General features: G+C 34.4%; 4 protein-coding genes across 4 annotated transcripts; 3 read left to right on the forward strand and 1 right to left on the reverse strand.

Annotated features, from left to right (window-relative positions):
* Positions 1-1,446: 1,446 nt before the first annotated feature.
* Positions 1,447-3,903, forward strand: TRIADDRAFT_11320 (uncharacterized protein; the record flags this gene model as incomplete). The annotated part of the gene is made up of 1 exon (XM_002115499.1): positions 1,447-3,903. A coding segment is annotated over one exon (2,457 nt), but the record flags the coding sequence as incomplete, so codon positions are not given.
* Positions 3,904-8,112: 4,209 nt separating this feature from the next.
* Positions 8,113-10,797, forward strand: TRIADDRAFT_59571 (uncharacterized protein; the record flags this gene model as incomplete). The annotated part of the gene is made up of 1 exon (XM_002115500.1): positions 8,113-10,797. One exon carries the CDS (start codon positions 8,113-8,115, stop codon positions 10,795-10,797), a length of 2,685 nt encoding a protein of 894 aa, XP_002115536.1.
* A 1,203-nt stretch (positions 10,798-12,000) lies between these two features.
* TRIADDRAFT_29833 (uncharacterized protein) lies at positions 12,001-16,462 on the reverse strand (the record flags this gene model as incomplete). The annotated part of the gene is made up of 16 exons (XM_002115612.1): positions 12,001-12,121; positions 12,229-12,359; positions 12,466-12,595; positions 12,680-12,827; positions 12,911-13,025; positions 13,123-13,194; positions 13,271-13,332; positions 13,598-13,717; positions 13,794-13,899; positions 14,056-14,143; positions 14,249-14,310; positions 14,436-14,509; positions 14,785-14,873; positions 15,557-15,627; positions 15,789-15,920; positions 16,250-16,462. The coding sequence occupies 16 exons, from the start codon at positions 16,460-16,462 to the stop codon at positions 12,001-12,003; spliced, it is 1,734 nt and encodes a 577-aa protein (XP_002115648.1).
* Positions 16,463-18,794: 2,332 nt separating this feature from the next.
* TRIADDRAFT_29866 (uncharacterized protein) lies at positions 18,795-21,019 on the forward strand (the record flags this gene model as incomplete). The annotated part of the gene is made up of 10 exons (XM_002115501.1): positions 18,795-19,019; positions 19,175-19,285; positions 19,452-19,499; positions 19,601-19,771; positions 19,937-20,014; positions 20,136-20,228; positions 20,346-20,440; positions 20,527-20,581; positions 20,666-20,776; positions 20,855-21,019. 10 exons carry the CDS (start codon positions 18,795-18,797, stop codon positions 21,017-21,019), a joined length of 1,152 nt encoding a protein of 383 aa, XP_002115537.1.
* Positions 21,020-21,926: the final 907 nt, after the last annotated feature.

Raw genomic sequence — 21,926 nt, forward strand, 5'->3', positions numbered from 1 at the left:
ATCATAGTTGAAGGTCGATCATATCATCATAATAATATTCCAATTACAATTGATAGATTAATTTTATGATAACCCCTATCTTTTAACTTCTGATCTAATATAAAAAGATAATTATCATGCCATGTAACAGAATTAAAATATTCTCATAAGTACGTTGTTCAGTTAACAGGAAGTGAACCGATTTCATATATAGCAAAAATTTAAAAGAAGGGGTACGCTAGGGAGTTCGTCATAGTATACGTGTTACCACCTCAGAAGTATCGTGTAAAATTACGAATTGATTGTGCTATGAGATAGTACGGTTGCATATGTACTATAGTGACAGTTACCAAGTTAATATTAAATTGTAAGGAAAATAAATACAGAAATTGCTACGATATGCTAATATCGCACAGTATAATTAATTGTTAAATTTCGAATACTGTATATCTGAAATAGTATATTTTTATAAAATAGTTCTGTAATATCTTAAAATTGGTTTCCATCGTAACAACCCTACCTAACATAATAAAACATATCTAGGCGTAGAATTTTCAATAGCAAAGTAAACAAAATTTTGCTCGTATAAGATCGTAGGATACAGGTTACGTTAAAATAATTTAGAATATCAAAACTCAAAAGAACACGCTAAAACATCCAAGTTTGGCAAGGATTGATGAACTTCATCACTTGCTATAAGAACAAAGACTAGATATTAATAAACATTATTAATTTATCGACGTAATTTTGCGGAAATAAATGCACGTCATAGAGGTGCAAATAAATGTCAACATTGCCATTATGTTCCATTATCCAATCGAACATCTTTCTACTTAATTGATCCATCCAAGTTCCATCTATTGGACTATCTCTTACAATGTCAGATGGTCGATACCAAATTATTGCGAGACAGACTGATAACCAAGAAGATTGTTTATTTTCTCATTATGTTATTCTAGTACAATATTGGATAAATAGAGATGAAATAAACCATTATCATTTATTATTTTTTTCCGAAAATATGTTACTCTAGGCTATTGATGCTATGTTAAATTTGGTTGTTTAAGGATTACAAAAGCGGTTGAACATCGGATCAAATCTAATTTTGACAATCCGTATCTCTCTAGAATTTATACAATTATTTTATTTCAATAAATTGATGGTGTTTCTTCTACTCAAAGTTATATAGATTGAAGATTTATTCTTTAAAACGTTTCTTCAGTCGTACAAACTGATTTTAAACCAATAAAATACCCAATTACGAACAAATTTTTCGTAACTCAACCTTCTTAAGAACACGAAATGACATCCGCAGCTAGTTTAATGACCATCTTGTTGTTCATTTTGGCAATTACTAAAGGTTACCTACTTGATGAATCTCCATTATCAAGGCCTCCATCATCACCAACCCCATCATCTTTACCTACCACGAGTAATACACCAATTATAAGCAGACAACTAGTCAGAATAGCTATGAAAGGTCAAGTTTCTTTTGGTGGCTTATTTTCAACTCATTCAAGTTTTGACCGCAATAGTAAGCGTTGCTTGAATATTGACTGGGAACAGTTGGTTAACTTACAAGGCATGATTTATGCTGTGGAGCTAATCAATAATAGCTCATCGTTATTACCTAATGTAACGATTGGTTATGATATTCGAAATACTTGTGATAATCCTGATGTGGCAATGAAGCAGACATTAGATCTTTTACTTAAATTTCGTAGAAATGATTTATGCAACTCTCACCGAACCATAAGTAATAATAATCATTCTTTAAATCAACATCCTTTTTTGACTTCTCAGTTGGCGATGGATGACCAGCTCGTCGGAATTATCGGTGCTAAGAGTAGTAGAACAAGTTCAGATGTTCAAACGATTCTAAAGACGTTTACTATGCCTCAAATAAGTTATGCTGCATCTGATACCAAGCTGACCAATCGCCATCGGTTTCCAACATTTTTCAGAACTGTACCGATCGATAACTACTTGGCTAGAATTATTGCCGCAATACTATTACGCTTGAACTGGAACTTTATATCTATCGTTACCTTGAAATCAGAATACAGCCAATCGATTCATCGAGAGATGATGGAAATAATTAAAAAAAAAAGGACATGTGTTGATGAAAATTTAGTGATACCGGCGAATCCATTAGAGATAAATAATGCAATATCGAAAATCAAATCGAGTAAAGCACCAGTGGTCGTTTTATTAGTAGAAGAAAATGCTTTGGCAGATTTATTGCTCAGGTTTCAAAATCGACATGTAACTGGTAAAACATTCCTAACATCATGCGAATGGAATCAGGAAATGTGGAAGTTAGATCGATATGTCATCGGTGGCATGATGGGCATAACACTTAAACGACGTCCAAGCTTGCAATTTCAACAATATCTTACTGAGGTCTCCATTTGTAACAATATCAATCCTTCACTATTACCCTTTTGGCTTATGTTTCATGGCATTCACAATTTTACCGATGATAATGCGCAGCAAGTATGCCAAGATTATGTAAAGTACAATCCAGATAATGATGTTCGAAATCACCTACAACGCTTGTCTTATAACGCAGCTTATGTCATTGATGCAGTTTATGCCTTAGCTCATGCCCTTCATAAGACATTGCAATGTAATCAACACATTTGCCAAAAAACACCTAACGATCCGGAATTTCAATTAGCAAAAGTAATAGAAAATATGTATCGAATATCATTTCAAGGTATGACTTCAAAGGATTTCGAATTTAATGAAAATGGCGGTCCACATGACGTTGTTTATAACATCGTCAATTTAAAATGGTCGACAAAGCATCGCGTATTAAGACCTGTTACTGTAGGTAATTGGACACTTGGTAATGTAGAATTGCTATCAATCAATGAAAGTAAAGCAGGCTTTGGTCCCTATAACAATATATCCCAGTTACCTCAGATATGCGCAGCGACTTGTCAGCCCGGAGACTATTTCACCTATATCAGTAGACCGTTGTGCTGTTGGCAATGCCATGCATGTCCTTATAATACCTACAGTAATAAAACTAATGCTCCGGCTTGTAAGTCCTGTCCTTTAGGAAGTGCTAGCAGTAAAAATCAAACGACGTGTGAACTCATTAAACCCTTTGAATTAACTTATTCAAGTATGCAAAATGTAATTATGCTGATTGCTTATAGCATTACAGCCGCAAGCACACTTTTTACATGGGCAGTTATAATCAAATATCGAAATACTCCAGTGGTGAAAGCTTCCGATTTTGTTCTATCGCAAATGCTTCTTTTTGGTATTCTTATGTGCTTATCGGTCGCACCTTTATTTGGAGCTCCCATAAGTATATTTAATTGTACCATAACCCTATTTATATTTTGTATCTCGATAGCTTTTGTCATGTCTATCATATTGGTAAAAACCAATCGCATCTCTGCGATATTCAAAACCGGCTTTATCAAGTCTCAAAAATCAAAAATGTTATTAGGAGATCGAGGACCAGCTATTTTGGCCATTTTATTAACCACCATTGAAGTTGTAGTCTGTGTTGTTGCCAGTATATACGATCCTATCAAGCTTCGAAGACAAGTAATATCAGAACAATTAGTTTATTTGAATTGCCGTTCAAAAACAAGACTTGGTTACATAGTTGCCGTTGGTTATTTTGCTTTATTATGTCTAACATGCGTCTATTTAGCCTTTAAAACCAGAAAATTACCGGAAAATTTCTGCGAAGCAAAGTATATTAATTTCGCATCGATCACTATGCTGTTATCCTTAGCAACTATGACACCAGCCTATTTTGGCACGGTAGGACCCTTTCAAGCAGCTATTTCATCCTTTGGTATGATTATATTTGGTTCGTGTGTACTATGTTGCATGTTTGGGAAAAAACTCTATATAATTTTACTGCATCCTGAACTAAATACGAAAGAAAATGTCATGTTAGATATTGCTGCATATTCCTTCAATTCAGGTAGCAACAATAATACATTACTCTCTCAAAACAGAGTTCATGTAGGAAGTATTGACGCAGATATGGTCCAGCGGCGATCCTCTGCTATGATAACCCGACCAGCCAGTTTAGATTTATCGTCAGGACATGTTAATGTAGGGTTTTCGGATATCGATAGGCGTAAATCACTTCCTGAATCAGTTATTTTAAATATTACTAATAACACTGCGAGAGATTAATGTCGCGTTATTAAGGACTAAGGCATGACAGTATTCAACCGTCAACATTTATCCAAAGACACATAATAATATACTGATTAAGCGATTTGAATGGTACTTCCATCATCAAAGAAATTCAAGTAGCTCCACGCATTAGAAATGACACATGTTGAAATTTCGATGCTTTTTGAAAATAACTTAATGCCGAAGCTCTTATCATTTCATAAATTGGAATTTTCCTAGTCTTAAATAACCACCATTTTATTCCTATACAAGATGCCAAGTTTGATTTAAACAGTGGAAAATGTTTGGTCTCGTTATCGAATATTATTATACCTGGATTGCTTTTCCATGTCAGCAAATGCAATGAAATACTGCTTATGTTGTTTTTCATATCTATTTTAGAAATTTTTTACGAGCAGATTCGAAACCAATATCCAGTAAATAGCAGCTGGTGATACAGACGACAGTTCTACAGTAATAATTATAATCAAACTCACTATTTTTTCAAAATATTTTAGAAGCAATGTATTACTTTCCAGGTTTAATATACAATCGTCATACTTTGTTTTACGTTTTTACCTGTAATATGATACGGAAATATGTGAGACCGTAACTTTCATGTAACTTTCTACAGATAGAGTTTGAAAACTATTACTGGTGGGTGCTTATTTGTCGTAATAGGATATGATTTAAAGGATTAAATAAATTTAAATATTAAAAATTAAAATGTAATACATTAATAGTCCCTACCGATGCATTAATATCTGCGATATTTTTACAGGATAGAAATGCCGATTGTTTGTGGATATGATGGAGGTTGTGTACAAAATAGCCAAATATTCATAAGCCATAATATTTATGTCAATACTTATGAATATAATATTAACTTGCATAAATAAGAAATATATGTAATTGGCCTAGAGATTGTTTATCAAGATAATAAATAGGAAATCGTTTCTTTGAATTTATCGTATCTATATTCCTACTTTTGCCGCAGTTGATTAAAATGCAGCATATCATTGAGAAAGACTGGCTTAGAAATATCATCGACTTGTTAATTTATAGTAATTAATAGCTATCAAGAATAATTTTATGATTACGCTTCAGTACTGATAGTTCATCCAAAAGTATAAGTAGATATCATATACACCTCTTGAAATTGTGAAGCAATTTACTGTCTACACGTTTTCAGCCATGAGATACACTAGAAATGAATAATTTTTCTAGCGAACACTTTTGGTTCTACAAAATTTATGACTATCAGGATTTCAAGAAACCAATCTGTAATGATTCCAATGCCATTTGGGGATTCTTGATAACCTTCACATACGCGTAGTTGAGCTGTATATTATGATCTTGCAAATCGAGTCTGTTTAATCTAAATATTGGCATGATAAAATATAATATTAAATATCGTATACTTACCTGTAGTACCTTATTAGGTTATCGCTAGTGGATCTACGTATTGAATTATAATTATCAAGATTAGTTTTAAAATTGGATATGATAACACTATCGACAAAATTTTCTTGAAAGCAAAATCACTGAAATTTAAGGTATGCATACATTTTTAAATAATTTTTCGTACTTTATATTGGAAGCAATGCACCTATACAAGCTATTGCTATTAAACGCAACTGTACTCAAATATTTCATGTTAGTTTAATAGAATGAAGCTTGGATAGACTAATTAGCACGGTGAACAATATCAACGAAATAAGTAACGGCTAAAATTTAATTACAAAATTCTTACAAGTTTGTCACGTTGCAGTCCGTACAAATACAGATGAAATTGCTTTATCATGGATATAATCTAAGGCTGAAGGATTGCCATCTCTAGTATTAAGCGAAAAGGAGACCCAAAAGATTTGAAATCAGCTAAAGATATTAATGTATATGTTCTATAGCTATTCTCTTACACCATAGACGATTCAGTCGTAATCTTCAATGATTGTTTGCATATTCAAAGCACTCAATTTAAACGAATTTTGTCGACAGTTTATGGTCATTTAGCAATTTGCCGAAAATCTTTGGATCAAATATATATGTAATCATAGATTATTCATGTTAGCGATAACGATAGCATCTGATTTTTGGTATGCTCTTAGTCAACTGAAGCGAGATCGGCAGCTAAGCTTCCACGTGAATATCTACATTTATTCTGATTTCTTACCACCTTATATACTGTACAATACAGTACCTATACTGATCTAGTACGGAACAGAACTAGTGCCGTTAAGCTCTGATAAGGTTGCAATACAACCGATATGAATACAATACAAGAAATCATATAATTAGATACAGAGACGCTGGTAAATCCGTAACAATTCACATCCGAATTAGTATATATTTATGTTTATAGCAGACATAATTGTTTGAAACAATAGAGTGTTACTATCATAACTACCATTCGTTTTACTTCAGACCATGCTTACCTAATCATGAAAAGTAAAAAGCCATTTGCTACTTTAGGATGGATTCTTGCGCTACGGAAACTGATAAAGTATTTCTAATGAAATATGACCTTTGTGTAGAACTTATGTTTACAATGGCTTTGTGTAGACATACGTTAAATGGTTGAATACTGCTTTAATAAATAATCGAAATATACTGTAATATTCAGATTCCAAGGTACCGATATTTTGTAAACACTTCTTCTTTTTTGACTTTGGTATGTAATGTTTACATGTCCCAATCATGGCGTCGGCTAAATTTGCTTTACTACTTTCAAAAGAATCAAAAGTTACAAATTGTGTATCTATAAGCAATATCTTTACTTTATAATTATATTAAGATTGGGGCTTGTTTACGCCAAATCTCGACATAAAGCGTTACCTTATCTTAGTATTGATCAATTCTGAACCACTTGCTGCGAATAAATTTCTCTAAGAGAATTAATTGACAAGTTTACAGTTCAAAATTTTTATTAATTGTTTTACATGATTCTTTTATAAAGGCGTTCTTTACTGTATCATTCCCTCTTAATGCAACTTATCAGTCTTAGTAAACGCGTAATTTGTAATGTAAATATAGAAGATGCATTGATAGATAAACAAAAAGTATCAACTAGTTTAAAATTTGACATTGACATTTTTACCATATGTTCGCGAATATAATAATACAGGAATAATTATATTACGTCGCCCATCAATTTTCATCATTGGTCAGGCTCCTAGTGCTCTTATCATTATTGTTGTATTATAGTTTCGCAACGTAGTTGCATATGTCTTAACTACTGATTGCCCCAATAAATTTAGATTCTAAATTCTTGTTCAATCTACTGGTAAATTACAAATTGTACTAGTTATAACTTTCAATCGTAATTTTAGCATTTGAAATCACAGACGCAATTATAATTACAGGCTTAAAAGTCAATTTTAAATCCCAGTTATTTTTGTATCTGAAATGCAATCTATTTAATGCTGAAATATCGTAGCGAATTGAAGGTGATATTAAGTGCAACCTTTTCTTACTTATATTACTAGCGGTTAAGAAGTTTTTTATTTGCTGTTCGTTACCGTACTAATTCCTTTGTATTTTAAAAGGATTTTATTCTCTTCTTAATCGTAAATGGACCCTATCACGATTACGATTATCGAGATTTACTAACTGAGGTTACAGAAGATTAAGGCAACAGTCGGACCTTTGTTTTACTTTATTAGTGTTATTTCTAGGTCTTTTATTTTATTTTACTTATCTGGAAATAAAGACCAAACCTGCTCTTTATAGAATTGCAAGATTAGATTTAAGCAGTTACCTTTTATAAAGGCCTCAAGTTTAGTTTTCGGTTCATTGAACCCCAAATCACCACTTATTTATTGTTACGGGCTGTTTGATAACTTTTAATTCTCAATTTGGAATATCATGGGCATCATAAGAATTTACTTGATATTTATTATGTACGCTTTCCTTCAGAAATCTGTTAATAGCCAAAGGGGATCCCTTTTACTTGAAAATTTAAATTACACCAATCAGACTATGGCATATCTACCAGGACATATTATGATTACCGGCCTATTTTCCGTTCACTACAATTATGATCCTTTCACTAGAAGCTGCCGCTATCTAAATGAGCAAAGTGTTCAATGGATTCAAGCGATGATTTATTCTATCGATCAAATAAATAACCGTAGCGATATTTTGCCTAATATTACCCTCGGTTACGATATTCGAGATACTTGCGATAGTGCTAGTTTAGGTATATTGCAGGCAATTAGTCTTATTCATAATCGAATTCAATATGGAATCCATAATCCTAGTAATACTATGCTATGCCAAAGTGCAAATTCATCGAAATTATACCAGCCGCAAGTAGTTGGCATTATTGGTGGTAAAAGAAGTCGTGTTAGCATCCCTGTTGCATCCTTAGTTGGTAATTTTGATTTGCCTCAAATAAGTTATTCGTCAACATCTCCAGTTTTAGCTGATCGTCGGCGGTATAAAACATTTTATCGTACAGTACCATCAGATACTTATCAAGTTTCCGCTTTGATCGATATTATTAAACATTTCGATTGGAATTATATATCTATTATTGCTATCGATGATAGTTATGGCCGCCAGGGTGTTAGCGAAATTAATAAGCAGACAAGGCATAATGAGATTTGTACAGCAGTGGTAGAATACATCAGCGATCCTAGTGATCGATCGACGATCAGCCGAATACTGCAACGAATTGAACTATTTCCTAAGGCTAAAGCTATTATCCTATTTACAACTGAATTTGATGCGGTCAATATAATTCAGGAAGCAGAAAAGAGAAATTTAACGGGTCTTATTTTTATTGGCACCGATGCATGGAGTGATTCGTTAAAATTTACGCGACTTGATCCAAAGGTTATTGGAGGAATGCTAGGTGTATCTTTAGATGGTAAAAATGATCCCAAATTTGATCAGTATCTACGAAGTCGGGATTTATGCAATAATCGGATTAATCCTTGGTTTATCGAGATGTGGAAGAGTGAACTTAGTCACTTAAATCTAGATACGAATGAAATTATGCAGCAATGTAATATTATTACAGAACTACATCAAAACTATACCCATGACTTTTATTATCGAACCTCCAAAGCGGCATATGTTATGGATGCGGTTAAAGCATTAGCTGTAGCTGTCCATAAAGCTCTCGGTTGCACAAATGATTCTTGTTCAGCTGAAAATTTAAGAGGAATAGATAAATTTCGCTTATTGGAAGAATTGGTCAATGTTTCATTCCATGGAATTAGTGTTCGAAAATTTCACTTTACTTCAACCGGTGATGGAGTACCCAAGTATACGATAGTTAATTTACAGCCAGATAACGTAGACAAAAATCGCATGAAATTTGTTAAAATTGGCACCTGGAGTTTCCGACAACTATCTGAACAGCCGTCGTTGGAAATTAATGATTCTAAAATTATATGGAACGGCGATCGACCATGGTATGATATTCCTTCTTCCAATTGTTCCAATCATTGCCTGCCAGGAACTGTACGAGTGATCAATTCTCGTGAAACATGCTGTTGGCAATGTTTTCCTTGCTCTAATCTATCCATTTCTAATGAAACCAATGCCAAAACATGCCATACCTGCTCCAAATTTTATCACCCCAATATCAATCATACGGTATGCAACCCGAATCAGATAGAAAAGATTGAACCACTTTCAACATTGGCTATTTTCATCTACTTTGTTGTAGTCATCGCCCTTTTGCTCACATTAATAACATGGGGATTATTCATAAAATATCGCAAAACAGCCATTGTAAAAGCTTCTAATTTTACTGTATCCAATTTATTACTCTTTTCTATTTGCTATTGCTCACTGGTACCCATATTATTTTTACTTCCAAAATCAAGATTTACTTGTGAATTAGCGGTCATTGGATTTGGAAGCTCATTAACTATAGTTATGCTAACGATTGTCTCCAAAACTAAAACGGTCGCAAAAGTATTTAATGGTGAACTGGGAAATACGAACGGCAAAAAGAAAACCTATAAATTACTTCAAGCTGTTTTACCAATTTCTATCACTATCGCGCAAATATGCGTTTGCTCTGTTGCCATCCATTTCGATCCGGTTAAGGTCACCTTGATAGCAGTAACTCGCAACAGAATTCATTTACAATGTTCTTCAAAATATAAAATTGCTTTCCTATTAGCTTTCGCCTTTATTGCGCTTTCAAATCTAATTTGCATTTATTTAGCATTTAAAACTCGAAAATTGCCTGAAAATTTTAACGAAGCAAAGTACATCTGTTTCACTGCTTTAATCATGTTTTGTATCGTAGTTACTTTAATACCTAGTTTCTTTACCACAACAGGGCCTTTGCAAGATGCTATTGCAGCGTTTGGCTGTGCTGCATTCGCACTTGCTGCTTTATTTTGCATTTTTGCTAATAAAATTTATGTCATGTTATTTCAACCTGACTTAAATTGCCGTGAACAAGTCATATTAAGTGTTACAAATTACGCCTTTACCAATGTCTCTCCCAGGTGTACACCGACAGCGACACCAAGAAATAATCGTAAGCGAGATAACTCCAGACTCAATGTTATTGAATCCTCATTTCATAATCCGGATTGCTCTTCATCGGATGCAGACCGATCAGGTTCAAGCTCAAATCGTTCATCCTTACGCGAAAAGATACATGTTATTAACACTGCTCAATTAACAGAGCGTTAACTTTTGCTACTAAAGTATGACCATTATTCGATTAGCATCATCTCGGTACGACTAATCCAGTATAGACACGATTAATTATTGGCAATTTCTTCTTCAAATGAAAAAAATACCAATATATATAAAGTAAAAATGATATTATCTGGATGATGCCGCAAAATTAAATTATTTTGCATTGAATCTATTTACAGTAATGAAAATGGATATTCCAGCTCCGATATATGTAATATAAATATATGTCTACAGAATGTAAATAAGTAATTGTATTGCAAATACTGACGCAATTTATAGGGCTTAGGTGCTCTACTACGGGACAGTATGTTGACGTACTTGTTGTAATTGGTAATAATTAACAATTTTATATTAAATATTCAGAATTGTCTCTACAAATTATGTTACTTAAGCTTACCTATAAACAGTTAATAGTGATCTTGAAAATGTAAAGCTTAATAACCTTAAAACTTCGCCAAATATACCAAAAAATACAAGAAAGTAAATAAAATTTTATCCTACACGGGTAACTTTGTTCGCAATACATTTTGTGTAGTATTGCTTTCCACCCATAAGCATAACGTTTGCTGTAACAGAAAATTTTAACCACTTCAATGGGCAAATGAACAAACCATATTAATCAAAGAAATGAACATTTGATCAAACAAATATCAACCCCACATGCGACCTTAGCAACTTTATTGCTGATATGATGTGCGATACCTTCCTCAAGTTAAGACGTTTCAGAATCGAAATTATATTTTCAGCAGTTGGTTTTAGAGCAATTTACCATGATACAGACAAGATGTGCTATGAGGATCATCCCAGATTGGCAAAATTTTGAAATTATGGAATCTTATCTTCCGTCGAATTACGTACAGAGATCATTTACTAGACAAATGAATTGCATTACATATAAATCCTGAGTGTGTAATCTTCACATTACAGTTTTGTACTTTTAATTCTTCCGTAAGCTAAAAGTCTCGAAATAACACTGGACTAATTTGTACATTTCCAAGATACAGAAAATATATTTGCGTTTAATCAAATTCAGGATCAGCATATATGCATGGTAAATTAATCGCATAAAAGCAGCTCTAATATTTCATTTACATAAACTTAATAAAGAAATTTAATTTTGAAAATAGATATATCTTAAAGATAACATGAAACATTATAATATAAATCAAAATCCCTTTATCATGCAGGAATTAATTATAATTTTTGTGGAGACATTTTGATCAAATTCGTAGAAGTCATTATGATGTACTGGTTAAAATAAATTTTCTTGGCGGAGAATACAGGTACGTAGAATGCTCGGAGTAGCTTATGCGACCTAAAGAAATACAATAGATTTGTTCAAAAAACAATTGCCGTTAGTATCGACTCGTCTGATATATAAATGCGCTTTAACCAGATACTACAACAATATTAGTTTCGTACCGGTTAGCATCTAAAAACGGATACGTTATGATACTTTTCCAGTTTGCCACGTCTTTGGAATAGGATGGTTCAAACGGTGTAGCAACTGAAGTTTCCAAATCTACCAAAATATGGCAGTTTTGTATCTTGAACTATAATTTTATAAGATGAAAAATTTTTGCGATTTCATTCTAGGTGAAAGAGGTGCATGCTGTTGTTGCGAATTAACGTTGATAGTTTTGTAAATTTGTTGTATACATAGCGACTAGGTTCTTCCTTATTTTGATCATTCATGTCGGTTGGAATTATTCTAGTAGCCAATGGTTTAGCTTCGTACGGCTTTGGTAGTTGGCCACGGAATTCTGATTTCACAAATTGTAGTTGGCATCTTTACCCAAATCGATGAGATGAAACGTCATTATTTATAATCAGATGTAGTTATTCAATTACCCAATTATTACTTAATATATACGTATACCTATTCGGAAGGAAAAAATTGCTAGGAAATCGATGCCATTCTTTTCCTACGCATACGTTGATATCTTGGAATTTGCTTATTGACTTATATTCCGAAACTAACGTAGGTAACTGTTTGTAAACCTCAATCGGTGCTTGATATCCTAGGGTAATTAATAAGTTTACCTAAAAATTTCTACGCCGATGAAATTAAAGTAATTTTAGATTATAGAATTTTAAAGCATACCTATGTGTAATACCATAGTTCGGGATAAGGACAGCAGCATATACAGGAGGAACGTCGATGCAACACCCAAACGAAAGAATGTTCGAATAAACGAATGTGAATTTTTATATATATTCTCTACAAATGACTGGAGCATAAAGAACATGATTTCAGTTTACTGTATTTCACTATTCCAAAAAAGTGAGACTAAAATAATGCAATAAATCAATTACTTGACATTCAGAAAGAGCCATGGCTGCAGAACAAGCTATTAGAGGATATATAGGAAATAAGAATCGTTCTTCCTATAGTACAACAACAAAATTACATTCCTTCTCATACAAATGGAATAATAAATATTTTTTTTAACGTCGTTGCTACCTTGTGTGGTCTAGTAAAGAAAATTCCAATCCATAGATACATGGGTGATAAAACCGTTAGCACTTTCACCACGTTATATCCTATAGTATAGCGTTTAGAAGGTGCAATTACCGCATACTTTATTTCATAACTATCATGGCTGTAATGCATTCAAATTGATTATTAAAAGCACTTAGGGTTAACAGATATTCCAACTGATTAATATCAATAGACTTACCCCCACGAATATTGTAAAGCTTTCTTATGATAACAACTCCGATCTATTACCATTGATTATAGTAAAAGAGTTCAACATAACTGTGAATAATCAGCTATCATTCAAATTACCAGAATGCAATGGTATTGATTGGTTACATACCCAAATGGGTAAAGAACATATTGCCAGGACAAAAGCAACATTAAAATTTAAGAATCCATTAATAAAATAAAATGTCCATGATTCCACACCTAATGGCCATCAATAAAGTACTTCAGAATTGGTCGTAATTACTTATCAATTCGTTAACGTTTTCAAGAATCATACCGTATAATTCCGGACCTTTACCAGAAAGTACATTGTACATAACAATGTTCAATGGGGCGATAGTCAATTTTCCATAGTAGTATGAATCAATGGCTAATAATGGAGCCTATAGGGGATAAATTTTAAAAGAGACATTTCAATACTTTAGAGCTTTTGCTTGAATGGAAAAAATTTAGCAAAGAAGACTTTGCATAACTTGTAAAAAATTACACTACAAGGTAAATCGATTCAGTAAAGAGAATGGTATCAGTAATACTCTCACCATAATAACGATGAGCCATATAAAGGTCCATTTTATGAAATAAGTAATCAGATTTTGGCATAACGCAATATAAACTGCTCCAGGAATTCTAGAATCCAATTTGTACATAATAAAATCTGTCATCACCATTTGACAAGTCCGAATTTCTAGAAGGGTTTACAAGATTTCACCGAAAATTTGTTGTTAAGCATACCCTAAGACAGCAACGAAAGGCCAACCCCACAAGGTTCCTAAGCCAATGGCAAATATGAACATCTAGAATTGAAGTAGCAATAAACGACAAAACTTGAGGTTTGTCTCGTGTTGACGTGATTCTGATAGGATCAGCTAATATAAATTTTTCCGTCTTAAGGTATGAATAATATCTGTCGCAAGATTACCTTATAGTTTCCATGAAAGAGTGCACCATAAGCAGCCATGGTAGTCAACATAGTGAAACTGCTAGGCAAAAAAGCTAGAGAAACGGTAATAATGGTGAAGTTGCATATGCTTGCATAATTAGTTTGAAGTGCTGGGTTTTGTATGTTGAAGGCGAAATATAATTGGAAAGTAGATTATGAAGTTGTAACTGTGAAATACATGTCGATGACATAAGGTAACTGACTACACATTATAGAGGGTAGAATTTAACAGATAGTAAGGAATACGTGTATTTTCTGATAAGGTATATGACCATTTCATCATCACATTCGGTTTTAAACGTATTACAAGACAGGTAAAATTTCTCACCGGCGCTAGAAATATACATTCCACTACCGATCAAGAGAAACACCAAAGTGTATCGACTCATTCTTGCGTCGAAAAATTTGCTAATTCCTCTGTAGAGAAGAAAAAATTACGATACTATTAGTTGCATAGCTTTCGTTGCAAGGAGTCAAAATTGCTAGCTAATGAATGAATGGATTGTATGATAACTACTCAATATTTAGAAGCAAATATTAAGTTTACGAACGATAGATTAATCCTTCCCTGATACGATGGATAGTACACATGCGTAACGACTCTTAATACAGTTGGCCCAGGTTCTCAATGATATTTGAAAATCGTTACAAGAAATTACTGTATGTCGATATTTCATTGTGTAACATACTGTCGTGATTTCACATAATGCTAATAATGTAAAGCAAAGGATTCCGTAGCGTAGAATAGTGGTAGTGCTGTATGAAGCAATTGTGGATGATGGTGGTATATTGAAATGTACACAGATTTTTTCATTTACAAGTAAATGATGCAGATATCGAAAGCTTATAAATGCTTATAGTTGTAAGAATGGCGCAAAGTCGTTTCTAGGATCAAATGCATGCTATAACTTGGACCATCCCATTCTACTCAAGCTGCTAAATCACACTGATTCAGTAACTTTTTGCCTCATAAACCACAAATAGGGAAAAACACGCATTGTGGCATTTTACAGATTGTGATTATAATAATAATTAATTAAAACAATAATCCTGCAAAGATTAAGAGTAACGGAACAGAAAGCTATCTTGTTGATACGCACCGGTAGAAATAAGCTTCTGAAACAGCACAGCAAACTCCTAGCCATATTCTGACAAGATAAAAGGCATAAATCTATACGAGCCATAGAAGAAAAAGCACCTGTTCATTCAACAATCTTATATCTAGTAGTGTAGTACCAAAATGTGATTGGATGGATAAACCAACAAATTAATGTTATTATGTAGGATTCGATGTAATTTAAGATTATTTATCCATAAGATGATCTATCTTACCTTGTCTAATGATAAGAATTGAACGGGCCATGCAAACACAGCGTGCAATAGCACATATGCATAAGATCGAATTGCAAATTGAGGCGAATATTCCCACGTTTGCAGTCCATTTCCATATAGCATATAATGCATCTAGCAAACCGATCAATGCATGAAGATGATCAATACACAGAATCATTTATCCCTCTCCTATACTGCATCACGACTCATTTTGGTCAATTTTTTACGACAACAACGTTTCGATATCGTTCGTTTTTTCGATAGAAAGAGACATACAGTACTCTTCAAACGGATTCATTTAGGTTATGCCTGTCTTATTGATTCTAGTGCTTTCATTGCTGCATCATACGTTTGACAACATGCCGAAGCCTACTGTTGTGCAATTTATCTCAACGATATCAACTACGATTGCAATCATGGCGGTCATCATCGACAGTCATTGAATGATAATGAAGACTTACCGGTTCCCAATAATTAAAAGTCTCATCACAATCAGTAACATGAACGGTTAAAGCTGCAATTATTCTAGCAAAGAGTAACAATTGCAAAGCTAAGAGAGCTCCAGGCCATTGCGATCGTTTCCTAGATACAGGTCTTTCTTCCTGCTGGTCATCCACATGTTGCAGATATAGGCCATCACTTCGTTCACTCGTAAATCGATGGCGAATATCCATTACGATGGCTGACAATGTTGCTCAACCTCTCAAAGAAGCCACAGGAAGTGCGATTTTCAACACTATCCACAATCACCGACTGCATCCACTTAGCAAGAGTGCTACTTTCCCAGGATTAGCGTTGATGAAATCGCTAGTAGAGCCTGAAGACGTGATGGCGCAGGCGTATCCTAGCCATCGCCACTAACGTCCTATACGCTAGTCTAGTGTCCCATTCAATCCTTTACTCCAAATCCTATCGAGGATGTACTATGACGAGACGGTAACATGGCACACACCGTTAGCCTTTATATGGCAAGGGGCCAAACCTTCTAACATGGCGGCAACCTTTCTGCTGTACGTCTAGCAGCATATTCGCTGTTGGACCTTTCTACGTTTAACAGCAAATTAAAAGTTGGATAGTTCTACATCCAACAGCATATTAGCTGTTAGACCTTTCTACATACAACAGCATATTAGCTGTTGGACCTTTCTACGTTTAATAGCAAATTAAAAGTTGGATAGTTCTACGTCCAACAGCATATTAGCTGTTGGACCTTTCTACGTTTAACAGCAAATTAAAAGTTGGATATTTCTACGTCCAACAACATATTCAACAGCATATTAGCTGTTGGACCTTTCTACGTTTAATAGCAAATTAAAAGTTGGATATTTCTACGTCCAACAACATATTCAACAGCATATTAGCTGTTGGACCTTTCTACGTTTAACAGCAAATTAAAAGTTGGATAGTTCTACATCCAACAGCATATTAGCTGTTAGACCTTTCTACATACAACAGCATATTAGCTGTTGGACCTTTCTACGTTTAACAGCAAATTAAAAGTTGGATATTTCTACGTCCAACAACATATTCAACAGCATATTAGCTGTTGGGCCTTTCTACGTTTAACAGCAAATTAAAAGTTGGATATTTCTACATCCAACAGCATATTCAACAGCATATTATCTGTTGGACCTTTCTACGTTTAACAGCAAATTAAAAGTTGGATAGTTCTACGTCCAACAGCATATTAGCTGTTAGACCTTTCCACGTCCAGCAGCATATTAACTGTAGGACCTTTCTACGCCTAGGAGCATATTAACAGTTGGACCTCTATCTATGTCCAGCCGCCTATTAACTGTTGTATCTTTCCACGTCCAGCAGCATATTAGCTGTTGGACATTTCTACGTCCAGCAGCATACAGTATTCGCTGTTGGACTTTTCTACGTCCAGCAGCATATTAGCGGTTGGGCATTTCTACGTCCACCAGAATAAAGTATTAGCTGTTAAACTTTTCAATAAAATGAATAAATAAATTACAAGTGCATGAGATTGAGTTCTATACGCGTATGTTATAGCATCTTTCATTGATGCTAGGCTGTCCTGTAAATAGGGAAGGATTAAGTGCATTCGATGGACCTAGGCTTTTTTTATTATACGATATCATACAAATAGACGAAATACTATGTCCATCGACGTAGTCATCATCTTTATGAGGCATACTACCACTGGACACTTCCTTGGACAAGACGATGGTCTAACTAGCAATACTGTGCAAAATAATAATATTATTAATGGTTTATTTCTAATACTCAATAGGAATAAATTACTGATTCAGAACGAGCCACTCTATTCTCGTGACTATTATTCTGATGTGCTTTCAATATTCAGTGGCTTTAGTCTACAGTCAAAGCATGAGATGTATCCGCACTAAACCAGGCTTATTAGCAGTCGATGGCAACGATTTGAGCGGCTTCCTACTGTACTTCTTGAAGTGAAATGAGGCAAGATTGGTGCTAAAACATACGATTCAATTAGTAATTCCGATCGAGCTCTCTACTGTATTTTAATGACTATAATTGTGAAGAGCTTTCAGTCTTGTCTAGCTCTCCATTGGATGCATAGTAGACTTGCAGTCCTCTACGTTTGCTCTCTGTTGCTATAAAATAGTGTATTTGGACGCTAGTTTAAGTCCCATTTTTTCCATTTTTTTGGGTTAGAAAGACTAGAAACACTCATAGCTTCTATATAGTGTTTAGTCTGTACACTCTTAATTGTACACTGAAACATTAGTCTATGGGCGGTCGATTGGTATCAACGAGTCGTAGCGTATGGATTATTGCAACACCAGCCCTTCTACTGTACTCGGTTGGCAGAGGCAGTGCACGAAGGAGAGCAGCTTGAATGCCTGGGTTGGAGATGCAGCATCAATATTGCTAGTGGATACCATTCCGATTTGGCAGGATATTGATACATTTTTAACGCTTGAATAGTGATTGAACATTGAGCCAGGCTATTGTAGGTTATTTCTTTACTGGACAAGAATCATCATGATGAGTAGGAGCAGAATGATTTACGTTGCAAACGTCAGCAGAATTGCATGGCGGATTGTGCTGCTAGATCAACGATTCAGCAGCAACTGTGCAAGCAACAAGAGCAATGTTAGAGTTCGCTTTGCACCAAGTCCGACTGGTATGCTGCATTTAGGTGGCTTACGGACTATGTTGTACAATTATTTATTTGCACGGCAACAACGAGGTCAAGTAATCTTGAGAATTGAAGATACTGATCAAGTAAGTAAACTTACAGGACCTAGGCAACGCTGTCCAACTGCTAGTCTTGGCAGATGGATATCCAAGAGAGGATGGGCTATTGCACCATCACACTGAGGCTGGCCAGGTACTATTGACTATGGATCAATAAGAGTTTCAATTTTCCTTTTGCATAGACACGTCTAGTTCCTGGAGCTGATAAAAAGCTAGAAGAAATCATTTGGTGGTCTGGCCTACACTATGATGAGGGGCCTTCCGTTGCAGGTGAATATGGGCCGTACTATCAGGTAGGCAAGCAGTCGTACAACTTCATTTCGTATCCTTCCTAGCAATGACCAGCTGATGCTCCAGCAGATGGCAATCAACGTAGTATATAGTCTAAGCTTAATCTCTAGACATGACTGATGCTCAATTGCCTATACTTTGAAAAATATTGAATGTATCTATTGGCAGTCTCAAAGGATTCCTCTCTATCAAAAATATGCCAATCGGTTGATAGAAGTAAGTTCCATCGGACTGCTACTGTCATTATTGCTAATGTTAGTTTTGTGTTGATATGCATATCATAATCAGATCGTAATTGGCTTACTTTATTCTTGTAGAATGATTACGCGTATCCTTGCTTTTGTACGCAACGAGAATTGGACCTTGTCAAGATGCAGAATATCAAGAGTGGCTTAAATCCAAGATACAACGGTAAATGCCGTAGTATAAGTCGTGAAATTGCCTCGGCTAGAATTCAGAATGGTGAGAGCCATGTCATTCGATTAAAGGTGAGAGACCGTTAGCAGAGATTCGATTAAACTACAGTATATACGGTATGTTGACTCTTATATGTTGTAAACGAAATTTCCTATCATAATGGCCCGATCCTGAAATTGTTAATTGCTGTTTTAGTTGAAATTGGATTGACTATTTTACTGATCGCCCCATTGTAGGTTCCCGATGGCCAGACAAACTTCTATGACCAGGTGTATGGTGAAATGAGCATTGATAACAAATCCATTGAAGATCAGGTTGAATAAACTAAGAATAATCATGTTAACCAATATTGCCAAGTCTAAAATGCCTAAATGCAATTATGTAATGAGATGGCGCTCTTTTAATCAGTGTTTTTTTATTTAAAACAAATTGAAGGTTTTAATTAAATCGGATGGTTTTCCTACTTATCATATGGCAAATGTCGTGGACGATCATTTAATGGATATTACGCATGTTTTACGAGGAGAGGTAATGGAAGCGTGTGCTTAGAATAAAAAATTAGTATAGACGATAACTTAATATATAACCATTCATTACAACCATGTCCATTCTAATGCAATATGCCATTTCCATACATCTCCTCAGGAATGGCTTTCCTCAACAGCAAAACATGCTTTAATATATAAAGGGCTGACATGGATTTGTCCTCAATTTGTTCATTTGCCTCTATTGCACAATATGTAAACAATATGTAATAGTCTTCGTATTACAATTACTATAGTAGTCTGAATTTATTGCATTGATAGAGTGATTCTGACCTATTTAGAACTGGAGGAAAGTTATCTAAACGGCATGGCGATGTCTTTGTGGAAAGTTTCAAGGTATGCCATGCAATGAAATTGAGTATTAATGGTGCGACGCATATACTAGACTAAAGCATGAAACTTTTGCATCATATCTCACAGACAGCGGGCTATATGCCTGAGGCCGTGGTGAATTTTGTTGCATTCTTAGGCTGGTCTCCTGATCCTACTGGAAGGAGACAACTGTTTACGATTGATGAGATGATCAATGAGGTAAATGTAATAATGATAAAGCAACCGTATGTAATGAGAAGAAATTCTTATTATGCAACTTTTACGAAATAATTACAGTTTAGCTTGGAAAATCTGAGACGAACGGCGGCAAAAGTTGATTATCAAAAGCTATCATGGTTTCAGAGGCAATACCACACTACACGATGCAAGAATGAATCAAAATTAGAAGCATTAGTAAGCGAGCTAAAAGAATTGGTAATAAAAACGACATGTAATGGGTGAGAAAGAACATCACGTACTCTAATAGGTTTTCATTCATATCTCTCAATCTAACATTAATTGCCCTTGCAGTACGAACAGTTGTCATAGTGAACTTTTAAATAACGATTATCTAAAAAGGATTATCCTATCACTTGAGGTATCGTGCATTCTATTGAACGATTTTATTTCTGCGAGCATGTATTTCTCTTTGTTATGTCATTGCTTTGTGGCAGAGCTAATACCTTATCGGTTATGGTAGGATCGAAGGCCCTTAATTCCAGAAATTGCTACCAAATGTTACTATTATTGGTTGGATCCCTCCATCAATGCTAATGATATGAAAACAATTACTTCTAAACCACGTACGGAAATACTTAATTATAGCATTAATAGTAAAATATATTTGAAGCGTGTCTAAAACAAAAACTGGATAAAATTAGCACCTAAATTGTTAGTAATTCCTGCTTTGCTATAGATGAAATTATCAATCAATTTATCCAGTATTTCAAGGATACAAAGACTGAAATGATTGACGACAATCAGATAAATTTATGTTTAAAAGAGTTACAGAGGGATTACTCTATTAATAAAAAGTCATTTATGACTTTAATACGGTATTGCTTGACCGGAGAAAAGGTAAGAAGGCCTTGTTATTTTAAGCTGCTTCACTCTGTTCTTAAAGATATACTTACAAATTAATTGAACCTCGGTGTAGCAATGGATAAATGCCGTATTTTAATCCATTATCGCTTTCTTACATCCTTGTAGGTTGGAGAACCGGTGTCGATATTGTTTAATCTTCTAAAGAAAGAAGTCATACAGCGTAGATTATCGGTTGCATCTTCTCTTGCATCGTAGCACAGGTTTTTGATAGATTTAGATAAATTTTATTGCAAGATATACTATTTCATAAAATGCTTCAAATCCA

Source organism: Trichoplax adhaerens, genomic scaffold (genome assembly GCF_000150275.1).
Source record: "Trichoplax adhaerens TRIADscaffold_11 genomic scaffold, whole genome shotgun sequence".
Taxonomy (NCBI): Eukaryota; Metazoa; Placozoa; class Uniplacotomia; order Trichoplacea; family Trichoplacidae; genus Trichoplax; species Trichoplax adhaerens.